The sequence below is a fragment of the Haplochromis burtoni genome, unplaced genomic scaffold (assembly GCF_018398535.1).
Source record: "Haplochromis burtoni strain Fernald_Lab_line unplaced genomic scaffold, NCSU_Asbu1 Contig_54, whole genome shotgun sequence".
Taxonomy (NCBI): Eukaryota; Metazoa; Chordata; class Actinopteri; order Cichliformes; family Cichlidae; genus Haplochromis; species Haplochromis burtoni.
Genome location: NW_024582415.1, coordinates 2,210,291 through 2,234,955, shown reverse-complemented (window position 1 = coordinate 2,234,955; position 24,665 = coordinate 2,210,291). Strand labels below are relative to the sequence as shown.

The 24,665-nt window shown below is 36.1% G+C and overlaps 1 protein-coding gene across 1 annotated transcript in view; it reads right to left on the bottom strand.

Moving 5' to 3' along the window:
- Positions 1-24,665, bottom strand: part of si:dkey-215k6.1 (transmembrane protein 132C) — a 261,586-nt gene that overhangs the window by 26,156 nt on the left and 210,765 nt on the right. Inside the window, exon 6 of the mRNA XM_005924517.3 lies at positions 19,471-19,614. Coding sequence (XP_005924579.1) covers positions 19,471-19,614 — 144 coding nt within the window. The remainder of the gene's footprint in view (positions 1-19,470; positions 19,615-24,665) is intronic.

The following is a 24,665-nucleotide window of genomic DNA, read 5'->3' as shown; positions in this document are numbered from 1 at the left end:
CACACACACACACACACACACACACACACACACACACACACACACACACACACATATAAAGCTGACCACAAACACAAAAAGATACAAACCTTTGACAGACTTAGAACAAGTGTATTGGTGTTTTTGCAAGTAAACAGCTGAGTTGGAGGTTTAAGGACACTGAAGAATGGATTTAATCTTTCTGTTTCTGGGAAAGACTCATAGATAGCACAGGATGAATCAGAGTAGGAATGAGAAGAAGAGCAAAGTGAGAATTTTTTCTTTTTGAAAAGCAGAGCGTTAAAAGAGAGCAAAGACAAAACTGAAGAAAATATATCTCACAGAAAGTAAACTGTATAGCTCAGCAGTTAGGAGATGTTGAAAACACAGGACCGGAAAAAAAAAACTATTTTCACCTTCATCAAATGCCACAAACAATACCACATTTACCGTACAAATTTCCAAAGACACCTCCTGAAAACTTTTCTAAGTTCTCAGCAGCACTTCAAACAAAAGCAGAGTTTAACTGTTCAAAGTAAGTTTGAGAAGCAGATGTGACTGAAACCTATTCATATTTTTACGATTTAATGGGAATGATAGACACAAACATGTTGACATACACACACACACGCACACAAAACCTAGTTCTCTGAAAATGTATCTTACTACACGTACATACTTTGACTAACAATGATCTGCCTGCAGTTAAAGTGGGACATTATGCATGCAGGAGCCTCTGACCTGCAGACCTCAGACTTGTTTCAAAGAAAATGACATGTTTTATCTTGGCTTTTGTACTGAGGTTAATTGATGGTCATGTCTCGATGTAATATGCATGCTTTTGTAACAGTTTCACTTACTGTGCACTTGCCAAATCACCTGCTGCTGATTTGGCATCATCCCCCAAAGAAATAATTGATTTGTAATGTATTTATTTTTTAAAGGTAAGACTTCTCTGAGAGGCACCTGTGGCTTTTTTTCTTGCATCACATTCATTTACTGACTGTTAACACTAGAGATTTGTCATTAAGCTTAATTCCTTGAAATAAATTTTTGTTATAAAAAATATTAATTTGACTTTTAATTATGTAAATTATTTATTTTTTTGATTTATTTTTTGCATGTTTGTTTTCAGTTTGAATCTCAACTGATTAATTCATTACATTCAAACATTCACTCACTTCATCATTATAAGTTTTTTGGGGTTATTTTTATTACTCAAGGACATGACAAATCTATTCATGACTATGATTAAGCTAACTTTCTGCTAATGTGTTACCTGGATTTTAACAGATGTTAAATTGACTGATTTATGCTACTGAAAACTGTAATTGTGAAAAATTGTGATTAGGAAATACAAGTTTCCACACTTGATCAGGTGAGGAGCCATAAAAGGTCATTTTGATTTATAACATAAAAACAAAATGTCTTTGGAGAAAAAAAAAGTCACAAAAGTCTTATAATATCCTCCAACGAAACTCTAGGGTTGAAATTTGAAAGTATTTCAATTAGTGCTCTATGACACATTCAAACATGGCATAACTCAGATGTAATACATTTCACATTTTCTAAATGCTTTTTAAATAGGAAAGACATTTTTGCAGTCATTTATATATTAACTGATTCCAAGTTGGAGCTCAAAAGGGTAGCTGGATAGACTTAATTCAAAAAATGAACTGAAATGATAAGTTCTAGAGCACAGGTCCAGAGGGATAATTACAGGTTTTAATGACCTGCTGTAAGGTGTACCTTTTCTGGCATCCTACAAACCCCAAAGCTGCTTTTTTTGGGTTATAATCAAGTATTTTGGAAACTTGAACCCCGCAACACAAAAAAATATGTTGTTTTTTTTTCTGCTTTGTGGTGCAACATAAATGAATACACAGAAATGGACTGAGCTTCTAGCTTATTATAACCCTCTTCCACTTGACTTTTTTCCTTTCTCAAAAACCTGCTTAGGAATCCCAAATCTCAACCACCCACTCACCCCAATTTACCAGCATTCTCCCCAGGCTAAGTCATTTATTTAAATCCATATTCATTTTCCTCCAAGCAAAGTGATCTGTCTGAATTTACAGTTAGTGCTCTCTCTGTCTTCTGTCTATCTCTTACTATGTAAGATTTTCTCTATTATTCTCTCTCAAATGTATATTTTCTCTCTGAAACCCCGTTCATCCATCTCTCTCACTCTCAGATTTCATCTTGCAATCATTTTCTCTGTGTGTTTCACACTCTCCCCCTTTTTTCTACCCATTTCTATTGTTCTCTGCCCCAAGCAATTCAATCCATCTGACTTTAAGAATCAGATCATCCAATCAGGGCCCACTCGGTAGACAGAGGCGGGCCCTGAGGGACAAACTAACCAACTCTCTGATGGGATTAGACATCCCACCTGTCCATCACTTTAGAAAACCCACACTAGGCCAATCGCCTCTTCACATAGTTTCATATAGCTGTCATTAAGACACAGGGCTCTGTTTTCTACACATCCATGCATGCATACAATGAGGTGAGTGCACCCATTAACATATAGGTCGATATTATTAAGCTTTGGCTTGGATATTAGACAGCTGATCGAGAAAGCAAATTAAAGGTGAGAAAATACACATAAACACAAAAGTTGTAATCTAATTACTGGAATTTGTAAAGGAAACCGGTAGAGAACAAGTACCTCAGTTTTTAAATGTTTATAGTTTGTTAGTGCATTCATCCACTGTGAGGCTCCAATTTAACTAAACTACTTTTATGTACTATATAGTAAAATGTCTTTTTGCTTTAAAACTTTCTTACCCACTTTCATCTTTTTGGTAGATGTTAAAGGGCTTAAAAAAGACATGCGGGTTGTCACACTCTGTGTTTTGTGGTTTTCATTTTCTCTTTTTTTCTGTTCTTCGGGAATGTTTGCAGACCCCATGTGAATTAATACTCTTATTAGCATAGGGATATAGGTCAACACTGCCCTGAATATGTCTGTTCATATGGCCTGATTGTGGCCTTGGTGTGTGTTTATGTGTGCTAAGCTAGGTGTTTATTTAATCTTATTTCTCTTTATTTTTAAAATCATAATTAAAGAAAGGTGAAAAATTTACCACCATATACTACATATATGAATGTATTTTTATAGATTCAAATTAACCTTAAATTAAACAATGATTAAATTACATAGGTTAATTAATAGGAAACAATATTTTCTATACAGTATATACTATACTATAACACAAATTCACAGGAAACAATGAGTGGTGTGGGGATGGAGGGATGGGGTTAAGAGAGGGGTCTGGTCAACAAATAGTGATTCTCCACATGAATGTCATATCAGTTTGAATAAGTAGCTGATATGACCCATATGGAAAAGATATATATAAATCTTCTAAAGTTTGTATCTGTCTTGTGTGAAACTTGTATGAAAAGCATATAAGAGTGAAAACAGATATAAGATCCCTTGAAAAATTATATAATGAAACTTGTATGTTTTAGATACTTACTAAAACAATGTATGAAAGTAATGAGAAAGTGGCCACTTTCATGAGTAAATCATGTAAGCCTTATATGATTTACTCATGAAAGTGGCCACTTTCATGAGTAATCACATATAAGTTTTTACTATTTCTTTTCCATATGGGACATTCATGTGGATAAAATCACAGGTGCACATTCAGTGTGCATAACATGACTTGCAGTCATATACAAATGGCAGCTGCACTGGAATCTGTCTGGACATGGTTAAGGTGATGATGTTCAAAAGAAAACTGACCAAATTTTAATTTGTGTTGGCTTTTTTTGAACCGAACTTTATCTGGGTTCATCCCAGAGGCTGTTATCCCAGAACAGATTGGAAGGAACTTGCTAGTGAACTGTTTCCAGCTTATTTGGACAACATGACACTAATCATGCTGGTGATTACCTGCTTGCACTGTGCCAGCTTTTGCTCTCAATTCTACACCACATGATTTAATAACATTTAGTGAATGAATCTGAAATGGATGTAAATATTAGTGGTGCAATGCTGAACAGACCAGAAGCCTGGCCTCTTTCATAGTTTTTTAACAGCTTGAGGTGTAATCCAGCTGCTATGTGTTGATATGAATACAGAAAGAAATGTCAGATTTAAACAGTTCCTTTCACCTTTATTACACCCACTTTTTTCCTTGCATTTATGTATATTTCTTAGTTTTTAAATATGATGCAGGTGAAAGGAGTGAGTATTCATGGCAAAGGCGAACACTAAAAGAAATCACAGAGTGAAGAAATAATGATAAAAAAAATTGTTAAAACATCTGATCAGGTCATATTTGACCCAAGGGAGAGCCCGGGGAGATGAAGAATCCACTCGAGAGATTATATATCCTGACCAGCATGAGGCAGCCTCAGGATGCCCCAGCAGGGGTTGGACGACAAGGTTGTGGGAAAAACAAAAAACAAAACAAAGACAACATCATAATGAAATTTCGTTTCACTGGATGGTGTGGGGAAACAAAGACAAGTTTTATTAAGAAGATTTCTTGTTTCTAAACTTAAGTTGTGATGATTTATTGACCAAGAGCCATAAACAAAGCATTTTGAAATGAATTTCAGCTTCATATTATTTCATATTTCATATTATGTTTTAGTTTAAGCATGTAAACAATCATTATTCTTCACATAGTGTCTCTGCCTTTTTCCTAGTATTATATTTTGACAAGGCCGCATTATTTTTTTGCCCTTTCACTGTTTTTCATCATCTTGCACCCTCTTTCTTTCACTCTCACCTGTCACATTTACTAACACTTTGTGCAGTTCTTTTGTCGCTTTATGTGTGAGAGCACAAGAATAAACAAATGTGATGACACGTGTGTCAGAGGAAGGCATTGCTTTCTTAGTACGATTGAGGATTTTAAGTGGTACAAAAGCATTACAATCAAATTACTTTATAATGCATATACTTGTTGTTTGTACCAATACGTAGGAAAATCGGTTCTCTTTGAAAAATACTGCAACTGCAAAGTTCAATAGCACCTTTATTTCCCATCAGTCCTTGTCTGCTTCTGGGCAGAAGGAAAAGAAATCACAACCATGCTGAAATCCTCCAGGACTTCCCAAGGAGACCACCTATGAGGAGAGGTTGGCCATTTTATCTTTTTTATTTTTTTTAAGGATAGCTTTTGCTTTTTGTAGACTAGACGTCAGGACTTTACCTTGGAGTAGATCTCTATGATAGGGTTATTACTTGAGTAATCCAACGAAAATGAAAATATTACAAATAATCATGAATTCAGCCCTATCCTTATTGAGCATGTATGTATTACAGAGCATCCAATTGCAACATCAGACAACAAATAAATCAGTATGTCCTCACACCCCCCACACACAGCTGCACGTAGTTGCTACTCATTGTCTTTACCAATAACACTTTGTCATTGCTAAGACGGGTCAAGCACAGGGCATCACAGACTGAAACTCGCATGGACAGCTACAGCAGCGGCCTCGTCCTATCTGAACTGTTCATGTGTTGCAGTGATGGGGCGCTAATGGACCAGCAGGAAATAACATGGCTTCCTGAGGGAACACAAAATGGAGGTATGGTAACTGCTGCCAATATGTCAGGGCGAGAGTGAGAGGCTGGTGGGGAAGCGGGTATGTTTGAGCACTTTATGGGCAGTGCACAACTGCAAACAATCACTATATACTGAAAAACACTAAAGAGAACTTTAAAGGATTAGTGGATCAATACAATGTTTTATTTAAATTGTTTTTTTTATCTTATTTTATGCAGTATTTGGTAGACAAATAGTGTTCTACTGTGGTCAATATATGTGGCTGTGCTGAGAAACTGTGTTTAACACAAGGCTGGTGGGACCTTGTGTAAGTAGGCACCACCCTACTTAACTTCTCAATAAGTGGATGTTTGTGTGTTGATGCAATTGGTGCTGTGTACTTTAGCATGGTAATTAGCAGCTAATTAGTTATTGATTAAGGTCAGTATATTTTATGGAGGTGAGAGGATATGTGTGACATGGGGCACAGTATAACAGCTCAGCCATAATTCACCCTCTACTGCACAAATACACAACCAAACACCTGCACAAACAATGTAGACATCTGCATGTCACTTTCCCTCCCCTGGTTATAGCGGTGACAATGACAAGTAATTTATTCATTATTATCCTTAATAGTTTTCATATTTGTTTATTTATGCTAATGATATTATTATTAGCTAATGATAGTTAATGTCAGACTAGTCTGCTATAATTACATTTATAAATAAACTAACCTGTGAATATACCTACCCCATGTCATCCAAGAGCTAAAACTGTAGTATTATACTAATGCAGATGCAGTAATTCCCATGAATGTTATTAACAATAATATAAAAACGGGTGAGGCGTCCGTCTGGGTTGGGAAAGAGTTGCTGCCTAGTGGAGTGTAAGTATGTCAGGGTTTTGTTGACGAGTGAGGGGAGAGTAAGGCAGGAGCGCAACAGACGGACTGGTGAGGTATCAGTAGTGATGATGTTAATGTCCCCCACAAAGGAGTTGGAGGAGGTGAGCCAGGAGAAGGAGGTCTGTTCATATCTGCTGAGACTGCTGCCCCCACGACCCAGAGTGACAAGTGTCAGAAGACAGATGAATGGATGGATGGGTATTATTAATATTTAGTATATTTATCATTTTTGGGGTGTTCATATTATGTAATATAAAAAAATACATACACCAAATTACAATTGTGGTATTTGCAATACACGTTTATACCGTAATATATACTGTAAAAGTTATATTCAGATAAAAAGTGTCTAACTTAACAACTTTCTCTAGATGACCCACTGAGTTATAAATATATTACTGTGATTAAATTCAAAACTGAAGTCCATTCTGATGTCAAAATGATCATAAAAATGAATATACCTCATAAGGCATTATATGTAATATAAACCCTCAATTGAACCAGTTTTCACTCCCTGAAAGTTTTGTCACCAGACAATCTATTGAACATTTTATGTGGGGGTGTTGGCGTGGGGTGCTGGGGAGCATTCATAGCTTTGCTGATTTAACACGAAAATCTCTTTCTACTCTGTAAGAACTGAATCTCTGGAGGTTTAAAAATAGTTTTAGACCCCCTCAAGGTCGCAACTCCCACATATATATGTCTTTGAGTGTTGCTAATGGTTTGGTCTGATGTTGTGCACTTCAAATCACTGGCTATTTCCTAAGCCTGTTACTGCTAAATGGAAAATGTGAGTTTAGATTGTAGTGTGTGTGTGTGTGTGTGTGTCTGTGCATGTGTGTGTGTTTGTGTGCATGTGCGTGTGACCTCTGCCTTTAATCCACTTTACCTTTCATTTTCTTTCTAGGCTCTCAAATGACCAAGGGCATCTAGATTGAAGCCCTCTTTTCTCTCCTGTTTTTGGTCTCTCTCTCTCTCTCTCTCTCTCTCTCTCTCTCTCTCTCACACACACACACACACACACACACACACACACCTCATTTCTTCAAACATGTTGTTATATGTCATTTACATTCTGTTGCTTATAGCAAAAGAGATTTGATGGAGTGTTATAGATATGAAGTAGTTAGCTGGTAGTGACGAGCTGCTAATGATTTAATAAAGGCAAATCTGATTTACTTAATTTGTTTGGTCATTTTAAACCATTAAATACACGACTAATATGATACCTTTATTGACACTAATTATTGTTTTTTTCTCAAGATCTTGGCAGAACCTCTTTACTTAACACAGAATTACCAGATTACCGGCTTGAAATGCAATAATAACACAATAGCCTCAAGTGACTGTAATCATTCTTTAATTATATCCACTGATGAGATTAAAACGATCTACAAGATAATTGTAATTTATATACATCCAGCAGATTCAAACAGTCCAGGTCTGATTTATCTGTAAACAGATTTTTCTTTTCTTTTTTTTGCAGAAATTTAAACCTGTAACTCTGTGAAAGCACTAAAAAATTGTTGTATTTATCGGTGCAATTATGTACACAGACTCTCGATGAACATGGGCAAATAACATATAGATGTCCAGTTTATCAAGTTACTATTTATTAGTTACATTTTGTCTGATTTGTATAGTTCAGTATCTACAATTGCTGAAAGATTTTATTCTGACTGTCTCCTTGAATGCCTCATTCTGGTTTTCTTTTCATGCCAGTGATGGCAAAATGTCAATGGCTTCTGAAGCATTTAGAGCCGTTGACCAAGTTAGCAGCTTAGTCTACTGCAAAAAAAAAAAAAAAAAAGAAGTTTCAGATGTACCAGCTAATGGCAGGCAACACTAGCAAAAAGCGCAGGACTTACAAAGAAAAAAGTTCCGGATATCCTCAACTCAGAATTTTTGGCATTTTGACAGGTCAAGTAAATACTGGACTGACAGGCTACAGCTCCCACAGATGAATGCCACCCACAGCATTTGATGTAACTCTGGTGTAAAATATCATAAAATATCTAACTGGTATATATATATATATATATATTATATATATATATATATATATATATAATGTAGGTATATATATATATATATATATATAATATATATATATATATATATATATATATATATATATATATACCACCAGATTAGTGGTGTTAGATTATTCCATGCATGGTGGGGAAATTATGCTTAAATGGTGGTAGCACATTGGCAGTATGTGGGTAGCTATGGACTGCCTGCCTACGTAGACAGAACATCTGTTGTCAGATGGGGGCAATGTCAAAACATGCTACAACTGGTCTGTGGATTACAATTATTTGTGCTGCTGTCCATCAGACATCTGTGGAGAAGGGGGAAGTTATAAGCAATTTAAAGTGTACAACCACCCACTATAATTTTCAGACTGTAATTATTGTTATAAATTAGTTTGATCATTTTTGTTTTTTGCCACTTCACCCATTCCCGATGAACTCCGCTGCCGCTCCCTTTTCTGTTCAGGCCCACATGTCAACCAGTTAATGTTTGACCACCATACATCATGCAATGTTTAGTTGGGATCTTTGAAGACCGTATGGCAGCACATTTGCACACATTTGGTTAACAATCTTTCTCCACAGGCTTCCAAATAGGCAAATATATATGAACACAGACATAATCACACTATCATAAATGAAGTATAAGACTGCTAAAATACAGTATAGGTAACTGCACTGATGCTTATTCATAATACCAACACATTTAAAAAAAAAAAAAAGTTCGGCAAAGGTTTCTATTGCCATTATTATTCTTCCCATTTGTTTAATGTGATTTGAGGATTCTCAACCCTAAAACCAAAGCATGCACTTTATCTGCACTCAAATTGAGTTGATGCTAGGGTATCAGCCAGTGACACATCTGCACCTGCCTTAATTATGACTAGATTTTAGCTGAAGTATTCTTCAGATGCAACCTCGCTATCATTATGCAATTAATAAAATGCCATGGCAGATTTATTATCAGTTTAATATATTCAGGATGATTTTATAAAAGTGACATTTTTTAACAATATGTGATGTTTTTAACAGAAGCACGATATTAAAAATCTATTATTTCTTATGAAGAAGTATTGCTTTGCTATGCAATAAATCCTTAATAGGAACTGTGCTTTGTTGAAATTCTGTGTGTATAATTTCACAGGTTTGAGTAATAGTGCAAGCCAACAGTGAATGCACTGCATGGGGAGAAAAACGATTGATGACAGAGTGCTAAATGTGATGACAGTCACCTAACAGACAAGTCTCTCTTGTCCATCATATTATCATTCCACTTTTTCCTAGACTGAGAGACATAGGTGGGAAGTGATGACGTACAAAAAATTTTTTTACTATATGCAAGTTGAGTTTTCAGGTACCTTTAACCTTTTAACACTAATATTTCTACTTCCTACTTCTTACAATGGTCTCATTGGGTTTAACACACTTCCTATTTCACTACACAGCTTCCCAACATCAAACTGATTTCAACATAAATAGAGGGAACAACATTACATGTACAACAAAAGGAATCCTATGGGTAAATTCATCACCAGTGCTTATTACATAAACAGATTCTACACGAAAGAGCCATAAACATATAATTTATGTCTCAATTTTAGCACAATGTTCATTTCTCTGTTCGGTCATGAGGACAAAGTCACCCGAGTGTTCAAACTGAGTATATTCATTAGAATGATTAATAGAAGTTGAAATAAATTAGCTTTTTCTATATATATATATACCATAGAACCAAGTCGGCCAGAGCTTATATATATATATATATATATATATATTTTTTTTTTTTACTATTATATTAATATGAAATGCATTTCAGTTAGCTTTGGACAAAACAGCTGTTAGAAATGTCCTTCAAAGAGCCGCCTTTCACTTTATATCTTTAGTACACTTCAAAGTCTGTACTTTTTTGGCAACCATACATCATGCAGTGTTTTATTATCGGTTTTATTTTGACATGCGTATGAATGTTGAATCGGTGCTTCACCTTTTACCAGTATTAAATACAGGTATCTGTAATTCTGCTTGTGGAAAAAAGGTGTGTTGGGCAAGTTACTTTGAAAAAGTAATTAATTATAGTTACTAGTTACTTCTTCAAAAAAGTAACTAGTTAGTAACTGAGTTACAAGATTCTAAAAGTAATTAATTACTTGAAAAGTAAATATTGTTTAACCCTCTGGGGTCCAGGGTATAATTGGCCATTTTAACCACTTTTGATTTTCCCTCCACATTTCACCTTTAAAAACTATTTACTTTGCCTTGTTTGGCATCATTCTTTTCAGCACAACCCCAAATGTCTGAATTTACAGTTATGTTCTCATGTTGACATACTGTATTAACACAATTGATCTAAAATCAGACAAAAAACATGACATCTGAGTAGAAAAAGTTATATTTTTTACTGTAACAACCACAAACATGTTTATTGAACCATATTTCATGGTTCAATTAAATGCAAATATAAATTGTCAATTTTAAAATCATATGCACAAGTTTCGCAAACAACAAAGTTATTTGCAGCTGTAACCCAGAGTAATTTCCTGCACTTATTTCCTGCCATTGAACGCATCACAAATACATGACTCCAACCACATGACTTTGCTCAGCCAATCGGATGGCATGTAGGTCCTCCCGTCAGATGCGTGGAGGCAAGCCAGGTGACAGAGCTGTTGCAGGTGTGTATTGGCAAACGTTTGCTTTTCCCGTTTTAATGCATTTTTTTTAACACTAACTAATTTATGCAACTTGGATGCTGATTACTGTGAGCCAGAGCCATAGTGTTGTTGTGCACTGAACAGAACGGAATTGGTGAGTTTGAACTTTTAATTGACTGTTTGTATTGCTACCAGCTGACGCTAATTGGCTGCTGTCAGTCCAAACAGTTTGATTTTGATTTGACCGATATTTGTTGAATAAAAAAATGTTGTGAAGCTACATAGTATGTATGTATATAGCAGTTGAAATGTTTCAGTTAAATCCTTATTGTTTGTTTATTTATAAATTGTGTACACAGGAACAAGAATAACTTAATGTATTTAGCTTAATTGGCTGACATTTTTGTATTATTCTTGTGATTTCTTATTGGCCTTGTTTATTTAATGCAGGCCAGGTGAACCTTTTTTGGGGTATGAAAAAGGACGGCGAGCCAATGAACGGCTAGGAGCAGGACTCATTCTGCAATTGAAGCTTCCACCGGTTGGGTAGAAAGCTATCAAAGACGACGCTCTGTCCCCATTTTCCAAATACACAGATTTCCGCAATCATACACACCATTCCCCTCATTTATGGACAATAGCGCTTGGACATCTCTCATGGACATTCAGATAAAACTCATGGACTTCCGTGTGGATCAGTGGATTTGATGTTAACATGTGTTACTTATGGGGACCTTTTTTTTTTTTTTTGAGAATCTGTATTGTTTGGTATAAGCCAGAAGGATTTTCTTAGTTGGCTTTGTGCACCCCCACTGGGTTTGACAGCCATTTACCTTTTACCCCCCTTTTTTTTTTTTTTTTTTTTTTTAAAAACCATTTCAAACTATTTGCATAACAATCAGCTGTTCTGCATTCAATAAGATGCCAGACAAATTATTTGTGCCACTCCATAAAGTTCTGTCCACTATAAAGGAGAACATCACGGCCTGATACCTGCAGGTCTGACAGCAGCAGGTGTATCACTCCTGTTCTCTACCTGGAGACAGCAGTCACCTCATTGTTCTGACACACAAAACTATCTAACACTACACACTAACTACACAAGACAACACATTAACTACACACTCCAAACATGCTAAACGTCACAAATCTCTCACATCTCAAAACTCGCTCTCTCTCTCCTTCTGCTGTCTTTCTTTCTTTCTCTCTCTCACTCTTGTCGTCACTCCTAAAACTTCCCCCTCTTCCTAAACAAACTAATGTCATGTTGACATGGTACATTTTTCCACCAAAACGAATGGGCTGTTTTTTGTTTTTTGTTTAGTTTTTTTATTTTTTGGTCATACGCAGAGTGTGCTCGCTGGCGCTGTCCTTAGACAGTAAACATGGCGAAACTATTGAGGAAAAAAACACGCATATATATTGTTTATCATGACTCTGGTTTTACGTGGCCTGTCAACACCATTTAAAAACTGGTATATATCACCTTGTGATTGTTTTGCCTCCTTAGCTCCAGGTGTTGTGCCAAAAAGTGATCGTCTACCAGAAAGTGATAGCCGCCTGTGGAAGCGCTTGCAGCTGCTTAAAGCTGTAGCGCTTAGATTACTTACAGCTACTTCCGTGCAACTGATATAAAGTGCAGTAAAGCTGAACACAGCTTCAACCGTCTGTTTGTTGAAAAATAGTAACGCGACCGCACCGCATCTTCTTGTTAGTAATGGTAACGGCGTTGTAATGATAGGAATAGTAACTAGTTAGATTACTTGTTACTGAAAAAAGTAACGCCGTTATTCACATCACTGGTAACTTTACACCTATCTATTAACAGCAGTGTAAAACATTGAGATAGTCTCCTGGTAAGAAAAGTGAAGCGAGTGTGGTCCTAAGTGTTTGGGAAAACAGACTCCTTTAGGACCCCTGTAAACCCCTGTTTTTGGTTTGCATTGAAAAAGGAAAATAAAATCTGTTTTGAATGTCCTTCCTTCAAAAAGGAGGATTGGGTGTGGTATTTTGCATTGCTCATTGCTCACTGACTTGTCAGTCACAAGTAGTCAGCCAGTGATCAACCAATTTCACAGTCTGGCCCACTCTTCCTCGTCACATCTGGTTTCTTGCAGCCAAGATGGTGATGCAGGAACACTGAACTCAAGGCTTCAAAATGGGACAAACCAACAGATGATGTCATTGTAGCTACAACCATCTTTTATACTGCCTATGTTCAACAGCACCTGGCAATTCATCTTTTAGCATTTACTATAATTTTAATATAATAAACTCTATTTATGTAATTTTACTTTTCTACCACTTAAAGAATACCCCAGCTTAAACTATTAGCACTAAAATAACATTGTAAATGTAGTACACTGAAAACAAACACATGGTGATATATTCAATTATTTTAGAGTGTATTTTTTTTAAAGGATCAGGATATAAAACATTTGCAGAGGTTTCTAATATATTGTCAACAGTGTAGCATGGGCTGACTAGCATCTATTTCACCTAAGTGCAAATAATATAAAGTGTGTGCTTTGGCTGTAAGGCTGACAATCTGCAAATCATATATAAATGCGTGGGAAGAATAATAATGGGAACAAGAAGATTTGCCATAGAGTTTATTAACTTTGGTGAAATTATAAACGGGTGTCATCTCAGTCATCTGCAGTGCATCTACAAAGTATTCAGCGCTTCACTCGTTCCACATTTTGTCATGTTATTCCAAAAGAGATTACATTCATTTTTCACCAAAAAACATTTGCTTGACATTCTTGAAAAATGAATAAAAAATATAAATATGACAAGTATTCACAGCCTTTGCCATGTCAATCAAAATTAAGCTCACGGGCATCCTGTTTCCACAGATCAGCTGTCAAATGTTTCTACATCTGGACTGGAGTTCACCTCTAGTACATTGACATGATTGGACATGATTATATCAGGTTCATAAGTTAACTGTGCATTTTTGAGCATATACAAAGCCACGAACATGAGCCAGACACAGAATTGTCTGTAGACCTTTTAAGGCAGAATTGTATCAAGGCTCAGATCTGGGGAAGGGTACAGGAAAAACCCAAGGTCCCAGTTAGCAGAGTGAACTCTATCATCCATAAATGGAAGAAGTTTGGAATCATGAGGACTCTTCCTGCAGCTTGCTGCCCAGCCAATCTAAGCAACTAGGGAAGAAGGGCCTTAGTCAGGGAGGTGATCAAGAACCTGATTATCACTCTGACAGAGCTCCAGCATTGCTCTGTAATGAGAGGAGAACCTTGCAGAAGGACAACCCAGCAGGCATGAGTGGCAGAGTGGCTATATGGTAATCCATTTTGGAATAAGGCTGTAAAATGACAAAATATGGAACAATTGAAGCACTGTGAATACTTTCTGGATTTTTTTGTTTTTGATCAATGCAATAACAGTTTTGTCATGTTTAAAAAAAAAAAAAAAGAAATAAAGAAATGCATTTTAAAGATGCAACATTCACAATGTTGATTTCCCCATCTGTCAGTAGCAACTTCTGCAAAGCTACTCCTACAACACATTGTTTTCACCATCACTAATCAATCAAACACCAGTTAATGTGGAACACCGGCCATGCCTGCAGTGACTAAAGCGTCATTTTTCAGTGTACAGGTTTAATTTGATCAACTATTAACGTGAACAGTGCTCCAAGGCACCAACAACCTATGTGCCTTTAATACGACATTATAATTTGAGGAACGAATATGCATGTTGCATAAAAAACAAAACAAAAATATATAAATAAGGGGAAAAAACCCAAACAGTCCACACAGAAATAATCTCACAGACAAACTCAGTGGGTTTGAACAATATTTAGTTTGTGTGGAGATTGAAGACAAATCTCTGAAGTGATGGAGGTGTGTGTGTTTGTCTGTGTGTGTTTGTGCGTATATCTGCACGCATGTTTTAGGGAGATTTAGGGTGTGTGTGTTGGTGTATGTATTAGTATGGATACAAAGCAAATTAAGAATTGATCTGTGTGCTGTTTAATAAACCAGCTGGACACTTTGACACGTATCTGCGTCATCCCACATGTGTGCACACATATACATATACATATATATTCATCTGTCTGTGGAAGAGTGCTGTATGTACAGTTTTGCAAGGCCATTAAAAGATTTCTGACACACTTTTTCTGCATATAACATTTGAAACAAAAATAGTGGTCATTTCACATTTACATTCACTCTTAGATCGTAGATCACATCACATTGCAGTTAGTAGGTAGTTCTGAGGTTTCTGACACTTAATACCTCGATATAAAATTGTTGCATAATGTAAGGGTTTATCTGCAACTTTGGTCTTCTTTTGCACTCTGGCTTATTGTTTATTTTATTACTTCACTATGGTGAGGTACAAATCAAATAACTGTATCATAGCCTTGCTCTAAGTTTAACTGTTTCATCATCATTCAAATGTTGGCAAGTCCCGTTTTTGTGACTATAGTATAAAAAGCAGAGATATAAACGTAGTATTTATGGCACTACTGTGAAGTGTTACTGTTTTTTATGTATAGTGGAACCTGTAGTTGAAGTCCTTCATTACAGCTTAGAGAAACCAGGCATCAATCAGATACCGTTTTCTGAAGGTCATAAAGCTATTCTTGTCAATGGATGTGCACATCAAATTTAAAATAGAGAGAGAAGGACAATTTTTAAGGAGGTGAGCTTAAATGCTATCACTGCACCTGAATATAAAACAAGGAGAAGTATAGGAAGGATACAGGAAGGAAGTCTGATAGTTTTCTTCTGCTTCTGCCTCTCTACTTGTACTAAATGCCCAATTAGGATGTGTCTTGCTTTTATTTTATTACAGGCTACTTTATTCTCGTTTCTAAGACAAAACATGTAAGTGTAACAAATTCATTTTAAGTTAGTCTGTCACCATGATGTTATCTCTGGAAATAGTGTAAGCTTTAATCATATAAAGAACAGGTTTTAGAGCTTTTAGTTGGCTCGCATAACTGGCAGATCCTGATTTAGCAGTCAGTTGTTCTTATGGATATAAATGTTTCTGCATTTTTAAGTTTTAAATCAGTAAACCTCTTTCTTTTTCCACTCATTGCTATCATTTTCTTCTCTCCTTTCCTCTGCATTACTAACATCTTTCCTTCTTTGCAGTCTCTACATTCATGTTCTTTCTCTACTCTCCTTTCCTCTCCTCATTGATCCATTTGTCATCTTCTCACCACTCTTCATCCCATCTTTCCTCCTTTCCCCTCCTTGTTTTGCGTGAGGTCAGGATAATGGGACTAATTTGTGTGTATGCGTGCGCTTGTCCCCTATTTGTCCCCTACTAGCTTTGACACCACCAACCTACACATACTGCTGTATCAACAACAGCAACTCATACACGTACACACATCACAAGTAACGGCATCTGAAGATACCTTAACAAGATAGTTTACACTGAAAGAGAATGCAGGAAAGGAAAGCGAGGGTTGAAGAGGAGGGAAACTATCGAGGTAGTACATCACAGGTTTTTTTTTTTTTATTGTTATCAAAGATAAATGCATTAAATTCAAGGAAACAGCATTACACTGCAGCCAGGAATATGTTCACCAAGTAATTCCCATACATTCATTTCCATATATTCAGGTAATCAGTAAAGGGTGCTGTGCAATTCCCCCTGCAAACATTTATCTACAATAAGTAATTATACAAAAAGGTAAGTTAATAGAATCTGATGTAAAACCAAATGGAAATCTAATCTTTCTGAGCTTATTGCCTCCAACTAAGACAAAAAACCCCCACAGAAACATTTTCTCCCTTAAGAATTTATACTTTATTATTCTTCTAAATCAAGAATAAAGTTAAAGTAGAGAAATTTGATGTAGTGCTACACTGACATTTATTACTGCAGAAGCTTCAAACCTATAAAAGAATTTTAAAAGCTTCACCAGAAGTGTGCATCATACAGTATGTGTGCGGCAACTCCCAGAGTGCTATGACGAGCATTGCTTCAATTGCTAATGCACTGTGCCCCATTTCAAAAGCTGCCATGGCCATCGGCTTTATTTCAAGATAAATCATAAATGATAGAGAAAACTATCTAATTTTGAAGGTTCCATTGAATGTGGGTGAGAAATGCCTTGATGATCAACATTTTCTGAAACATTCTTTATTTCTCTCTGATAGTGGGACAGATGAGCCTCTGCTTTGCTGTTTGTTTACAGGAAACACAAACAACTAACACAGCTCTGTTCAAAGGTAACAGTCCTTACCTGCCGTTAGGTAGATAGTGTTATTCACACCAAAGTAGGAGTATAAAAACAAAATATTGTGTTTTCATGTGTGGTTAGATGCTGGTTTATGACTTAGCTGGTCCTAGTAAGCCCTGTAATAAGACCTTGTAAAATGGTTACTTACAGTATTATTAAACTAATTTTGACCTTGAAGTTTGACCTTCTGTGTTCAAGCTGTAGTGATAACCCTTTGACCCCAGCTGAAACTACACCAAGGTAGGACAGCAGTCTGTTTTGTTTTTTTTTTTACACACACACAGAGCTGTGTTTCTTTCTCAGTAATAGCTGTTTAAATATTTATTTGTGCTTGTACTATACGGTTGTCTGTAAACATCTAGATGTGGTATACCTACCCACCACACACATATAGCAAAACACTAACATTACATCTATTTGAATGAGTACTTTCCATTTTCCCTGTGTTGTTATTGATTGTAGTTAAACAGCACCACTCCTGTCGGCTTGTACCAGGAAATTGGCTTCATATTGAAACTGTCACAGCGAGGATGTGTTTCATTTTAGGCCCCGAGGGCACAGGGAGTGTAGTGCCAGAGGAATCAATCCTTATTCCTTGGTACTGGCTTGTTTTTGTAAAGGAAATACTTGTTTATTAATTAGTGTGGTGGTTGTGTATCCAGCTTGTATGGAAAAGCCACTTAAGGCTTAAGCTGGCCCTTCCATCCCAGGTTCAATTCCAAGTGTAATGGAACGGGATTCAGCTTAAGATTGCCATAGACAGACACCGGTCATAGTATCATTCTAACAGCTGCTCCAGATTACCTGTACCCTGTTGTGGAAGGCATTACTCAGAAAGTATTAAATTATTACAGAGTCAAGAAAAAGCATGATACGTGTGACAGAAACTGTAGGGTCTTTACCTTACAATATAAAGCCACCCAAGGTCACTGTTGTTGTGACTTGGTGCTATATGAATAAAACTGAAATTAATTGAAATTGAATACAAAGTCTATATAATATAAAAATAGGGTTTTGTGCTTATAGAACCGCCTAAATTTCTTTTAAAAAAATTATAGTAATTTAATCAAAGTTTTAGTTGTCTCATGAATATTGAATGCAGTAAGTGAATTGGGTGTGAGTCATACTGTGCTACTTGTGGTCAAGATATCCTTATGCTATATCCTTGCGCACATACAAAAGATAGACATGTAATTATACAAGATGCATCATAATTTCCTTAGGGATCAATAAAGTATTGTGATTCTAATGCATTATATTCAATGAGTGGTTTAAAAAAAATCTAATTAATCCATTGAAAGTAGGACAGTTCAGATCGAAGCAATGTAGAAACAGCAAAGAAGAAATATTCCAACAAGTAACTATGGGTGTGTTTGTTTTTTCTTTACTTTTTTTTTTTTTTTTTTTTACATTGTGCTTTGGTAAATAACACCAAATCTGAAGGGAAACCTTATTTATAAGAATGTTCCGCCTGGCAATTTTTAATCAACAGATGTGAAGGTCTGGAATACTTATATGTATGTGACCTGCAAGCAAACCATTTTTCCTGATGTCTGGAAGGTGAAAAAATAGAAACCCATACGAAACCATTTATCCCTGCGATACGGCTTATGTGTAACCATAGCTTAGTAATTGCAGCTTAACTAGGAAACTCATATCAGTTTAGCCGGCTCCCTTTTATGATTAAACTGTCCTTTAAACCAAAAAAAATTTTTTAGGCAGATAAGTGCAAGAATCCCATATCAGCATCTGATCACTGCCATTCAATCAAACAAGATTTAAGAAAGAAAAGCCTGAACACACTAGTGCTCTTTTATAAAAGAACAACGCGAGTCCTCAAAGACTTTGGATTACAGTCATAATTGAAGATAGATTGGAGATAATTTATGCAAAGAAATCTATCTCCTCACAGTTTGATTTTTTTCCTTGTGTATTATCTGTTTTATATGAGTATATTGGTATACTAGAGTTTAGGTAGCAAGATGTGTGTTTGTTCAATTCCATATCACACAAATACACAAATTCTTGGTTCCTTGTGTCTTAAAATGCATTGGTATTTTAGGTTCTCACCTTTTGTGAAGTTTATTACATAAAACTATTTCTATAATTTACACATTGGCATTTCACTGTGCTTATTTTGGATGCTTACCTTAACCACATCCACATCTGTTGAGCTGCAGGTGATAGAGTCGTCCACCTCCCTCACCTGCCCATCGCTTTCCACAGTAACCACTTTGATTGGCACTGCAACATGTCGACCGGTTAGAATGGCTGTATTCACAATTTCTGTGTCCTGTAGAGGGAAGGAAAAAAAATTCATGAGCCCTGAAGTTCATGTCGCTCGATATAGTTGGTGGTTGGTACATGCAGGAATAAAACTCAAAACAGTATATTATTTAGTGTGTATGTGTGTGTGTGTATGTGTGTGTATATGTGTATATATATATATAAATATATATATATATCATTCGACATTTTAAATTACGTCAAATGTCATTTTTCTCAAATAATTTTGTTGAAACTTGAGATGAAAGAGCTAGCACTGCCCTCAGCAAGAAGCTCCAAGGTTCGACTCTGGGGCTTTCTGTGTGGATTTAACATGTGTGCATGTGTTTCCATATTATTTTTATTTACTTTTAATATACAGGATAAGACCCAGCACAGCACTGTCTTTCAATTAGACAACTGAGATGATATGGTGGGGAAACCTGAAATTTATGCCGGTGTTAATAATAAGCCACCAGGCATTATCAGAGCTTCAGACTAAACTCCCACCCAAACTTTGACATGCTATACTCAAAGTACATGAAAAGTAAGACTTTACTGATGATGGTGAAAGATGCAGGAGGAGAAAGAGGAAGAACGACTGTGTGGAGACGATGGAGAGTTTTTAAAAGGAAGAGAGAGAGAGGGGAAAAGGTGATTATAAACCTTGTGATTATTGTAATCAGCATGATTACATTTGATTAAATCCTTTGAATAAAAATAGTACAAACAAACCAGCATACATGCACACCTCAGAACACTGTGTGCCAGTGTCAATCTTGATTATTTGGCATTGAGTTTCCAAGGGGGCATTTATCACCGCCAACACACACACATACGAGCCTGATTACAGAGTACTGTTCTGTGCCCCTGTGTCTGGATGGGAAGTATGTATATGTGTCTGTAATTTGACACCAGTGTAATTAAGCTCAATATACACGATGCCAGCAGAGAAGATGAAGAAGAAACAGAGAATAAATCTCTGATATTTAGTTTAGGCCATTTTATTCACTATAAAGGAACAACATTACTCAGAAACAGTTTCAAGCTCAGAGGCAAATTCTGTGTACTGTATCGAAAATAAGTGCAACTAAATAAGTAGAATAAGATGTCACAAACACACACACGAATAGGACTTCTGATCCACACACAATCCCATTTAATAAAAACACTGTTTACGCACAGGTAACCAGCAATAATATTCTTTATCTGCCCTGAGGTGGAAGAAGCAGCAGATGGGCTTTATAAAATAACCAGAACAGTAGATAATGTGTCTGTTTTTCTGTATGTTTTTCTGCATGATAAAATGTGTGCAGTATCCTGAGGCACTCGCCACAGTAGTGCCATATATACTACGTTTATATCTCTGCTTTTTATACTATAGGCACAAAAATGGGACTTGCCAACATTTGAATGATGATGAAACAGTTAAACTTAGAGCAAGGCTATGATACAGTTATTTGATTTGGCACAGTCACAATTATGTGTGCGTGCATCTTCTAGACGAATATCCAGCTATGGTATAGAAATAAAGCCAGTTATTCACATTATCCTGCAAAAGTATTTGATGTTTTTAAAGTTTACCTTACTAGGATAGTTAAGAAGTGGACATCTTGAGAAATAAGAAGTCACGGAAAATCTGGCACAAGTTGACTCCCAGTCTTTCCAAACAGACATTTTAATGCGTATTTTAGGTAGTTGATACCTTATAAAGCATTATGTAATTTCAGAGAAAGAAAAGTGCTTTACTCTTTATTTAACTATATTTTACTAGTGACTTTCAAATTTCAAGATTTTTGAAATGATTTAAACCTTTGTTACATACAGTATCAAACTGACCTGAGTTTAATTTTCCCTGAGCATTAACATTTTGACAAACCTCTGTCCTGTATCTATACAATTAAATCTCATGCTAATTTTAGTCACACTGGCTGTGCAATATGCTAAGGATTTTCCTATTGCCATCATAAATGAAACAAATCCACCGGGTCTTCAGTTCCACTGTACGTGGAGGTGTTTGAATTTTCACCTGTATTTTTAGCTTAGCAGAAACAGAAGTTATGAGTTAAGTGAGAATACTCATTCTTTGTTTGAGGGCGAGCCAAGCTAGCTCTGCATTATGCAAATATCTTATAGTCTTTGTTCTATTCATGAATATGTGTTTTTATGACATGGGAACTATTGCTGCATCTGCTGCATCTGCTATTAGTGTCTCAAACTGACTGGAGTGATAAGGGTTTGTAAAATTTCTCTTGGTCTGTATGAAAGCTATTGAAAGAAATAGAATTGGCAGGATAAGGCTAAAGCTTTTCATTCTTTTTGAGAGTATAAGGACATGTCATAACATATATAGTCACCATTACATACCACCAAACTCAAACTAAACTTAACAATGTGTCAGCAAAAAAAGAGCCTTACTCATTGGATTTCCTCTCTCCAGAAACAGAAAGAGATTGAAGGTATCATTTCAGAGCGTGTATGGGGAAGAAAGACCTCAAACAGAAAAAAACCCTTACCTGGTCATTATGCAATCTGCAATATGAAACAGCACTGTTGGACGCTGTGTTTTTGACAAAAATATAGTCCATACATTTTTCAAAAGAAATTTTGTCAGAACAAAAAGTAAAAAGATGCAAAAATAGAGAAAACAGAAAAATGAATGAATGAGAACAAATTTTCAGAAAATAGAGAATGTGAAAATTAGCAGATAAAACATAACACGAAGAGGAATATTAGAGCAACTGTAAAGGAGACAGAAAAAGAGCCAGAGAAAGAAAAGGAAAGAATTTCATGCCTGTCCATGGGAATTATTAAGTGGCTCGTCAACAACTGGCTCCCCTACTGCCTTCAAAAGCCGCTGCACACTGCACTGAGATAAGCTCAGAGCAAGTGTGTGTATGGGTGGTAAATGTGGCAAGTATTTGTATGTATGAATGAATGCGTTTTTGTGTGAGTTCATGTAGGTTCCTGACAACACCTGTGCATGGGTATGTGTGTGTGTTTATGCATAAGAGTCTCACTCATGTACACATATATACACATATTTGGCAAGAGGGAGCAAGAGACTGTGTGTGTGTGTGTGTGCAGTTAAACCTATGCACTGACAAATATATTTGTATGTGCATGTTACAAAGAAAAAATAAAGTCTAGGGAACGGCCTCCCTTCTCAGCAAAGTTTAGCCATGCATGCATGCGTGTGAGAATGTGCAACTTCAAGTGAAGCAACTAGAGCGAGACCACCCATCAGTAACACACACACACACAAAGAGCAAAATAGTTGACACAGTAAAAAATGTGAGCATTTTGCTCTTCTGTATAAATTCAATTCCAACTTACAATATGGGTTTGTAAGCATTTCTCTTTCTGACTCTCCTTACTTCTCCTCTGCTGATCTTCACCCACTCTCTTTCCGTCTCTCTCCTTTTTACACACACTCGCACATAAAATACCAGAATTTCTTTCCATCAAAATGAAAATACAGACAAACAATTAACACAAAGATATTAACACATGCTTAAAAACACACATATAAATGAGAACATATCTACCCTATCTGCTATTCTCTTCATTTCTTAAATTGTCAAGTTTCTTATTTGGGGGACATTTTTGGAACATATACAACTCTTGTCATCCGTTTGCACTTTTTTTGACCTCTAACCACAGTCTTGCAAACCCTGTGGCATAAGTCCCAGCCACCCCCATCCCCCACCCTTACCCACCCCGTTCCTTCTGCTACTGCCCTTAAAGAATTTAAATTTCTATTTTTGGGAAATAAATGCATCATCTACTACAGTCCATTTTACTAGAAGAGTAAGAAAGGGTTCTGCAGCAAGTCTACTTGTTCTTTTATTTTGAAGGAACAATTTTATCAGTATAAAGAAAACAGACTGTGTTTGGTGCCTTTACCTGTAAAAATGAAAAAACAAAATCATGTCACATGATTGCAAATGAGGGCTAGCCATCCATGACTTTCTGAGTTTGAATACATTAAATTGAATGATGTTAACACACTAAGACATGATAGAATTTCTTCTATACCCAAAGCAACAGGACACTGTTTTAAATTCAAAGCAGTCATTTAATCAGCCTATAGCCCTTTGGCTATATTAAATACATGGCACACACTTACAAAGCTAGGCACATATTGACACATTTGGGCCAAACCAAGCATGTGCTTTACTAAAAGCAAACAACCAAATGGCCCAAAAATGCATTAAAGGCATCCCATTTATTGACATGAGTCATTTAGTTAAAAGGATGAATAGTTAATGGAGTAATTGGCCTTTTAATCAGGAAGGTACCCAATATCCCCATTAACAAATGTTATTTGATCCAGACCCTATTCCCATGTCATTATACAATCATTGAATTTCATTCCTCCGTGTATGTATTTGCACAAATACAACAGAGAAACAATTGCGTTGGTTTAGTCAGAGCAATGAAGTTGCACTTAATCATCAAAGACCATCATGATCAATGTTCAGTTGTTATTTGTCACTGTAAAAGTCCCACGCTGTTCATCTTGATATTTGCTGTGATATAAAAAAGTGTGGTACAAAAGAAAACAGAGAAAGACTGAAAAGATTTTTTTTGCTATTGTACATATTTATGCATCCAGAGTTCAGAAGGCCGAAAAGCAGAAAGCCGATATTGCATGCATGTATGCATCTACACCGAAATCCCACAGCAGAAGGCTAGTAAAACAAATTTTAGGTCATACAACCCTGTACACTGTTTAATACATATACAGCGTTAATTAAGCATTAAAGTCATTAAAGGCGTGCATGTGTGCAAATCTAGTGTTTAACATATTTCTGCTCCAATGCCATTGTCAAGACAGGGTTTGTACATTAATTGAGGTTCTTTGAAGTTGTTTTGCTGCACTGGAATTTGGTTTATATACTCTTTCTAGAAACATTTATATATATATATATATATATATATATATATGACAAGGTACTTGACATCTCTGCTCTGTGTTTGACAAGGTGTCTACAAATCTACCTATACTATATACGTACGTACGTGTGTGTATGTATGTGTGTGCGTGTGTGTGTATGTATGTGTGTGTGTGTGTAT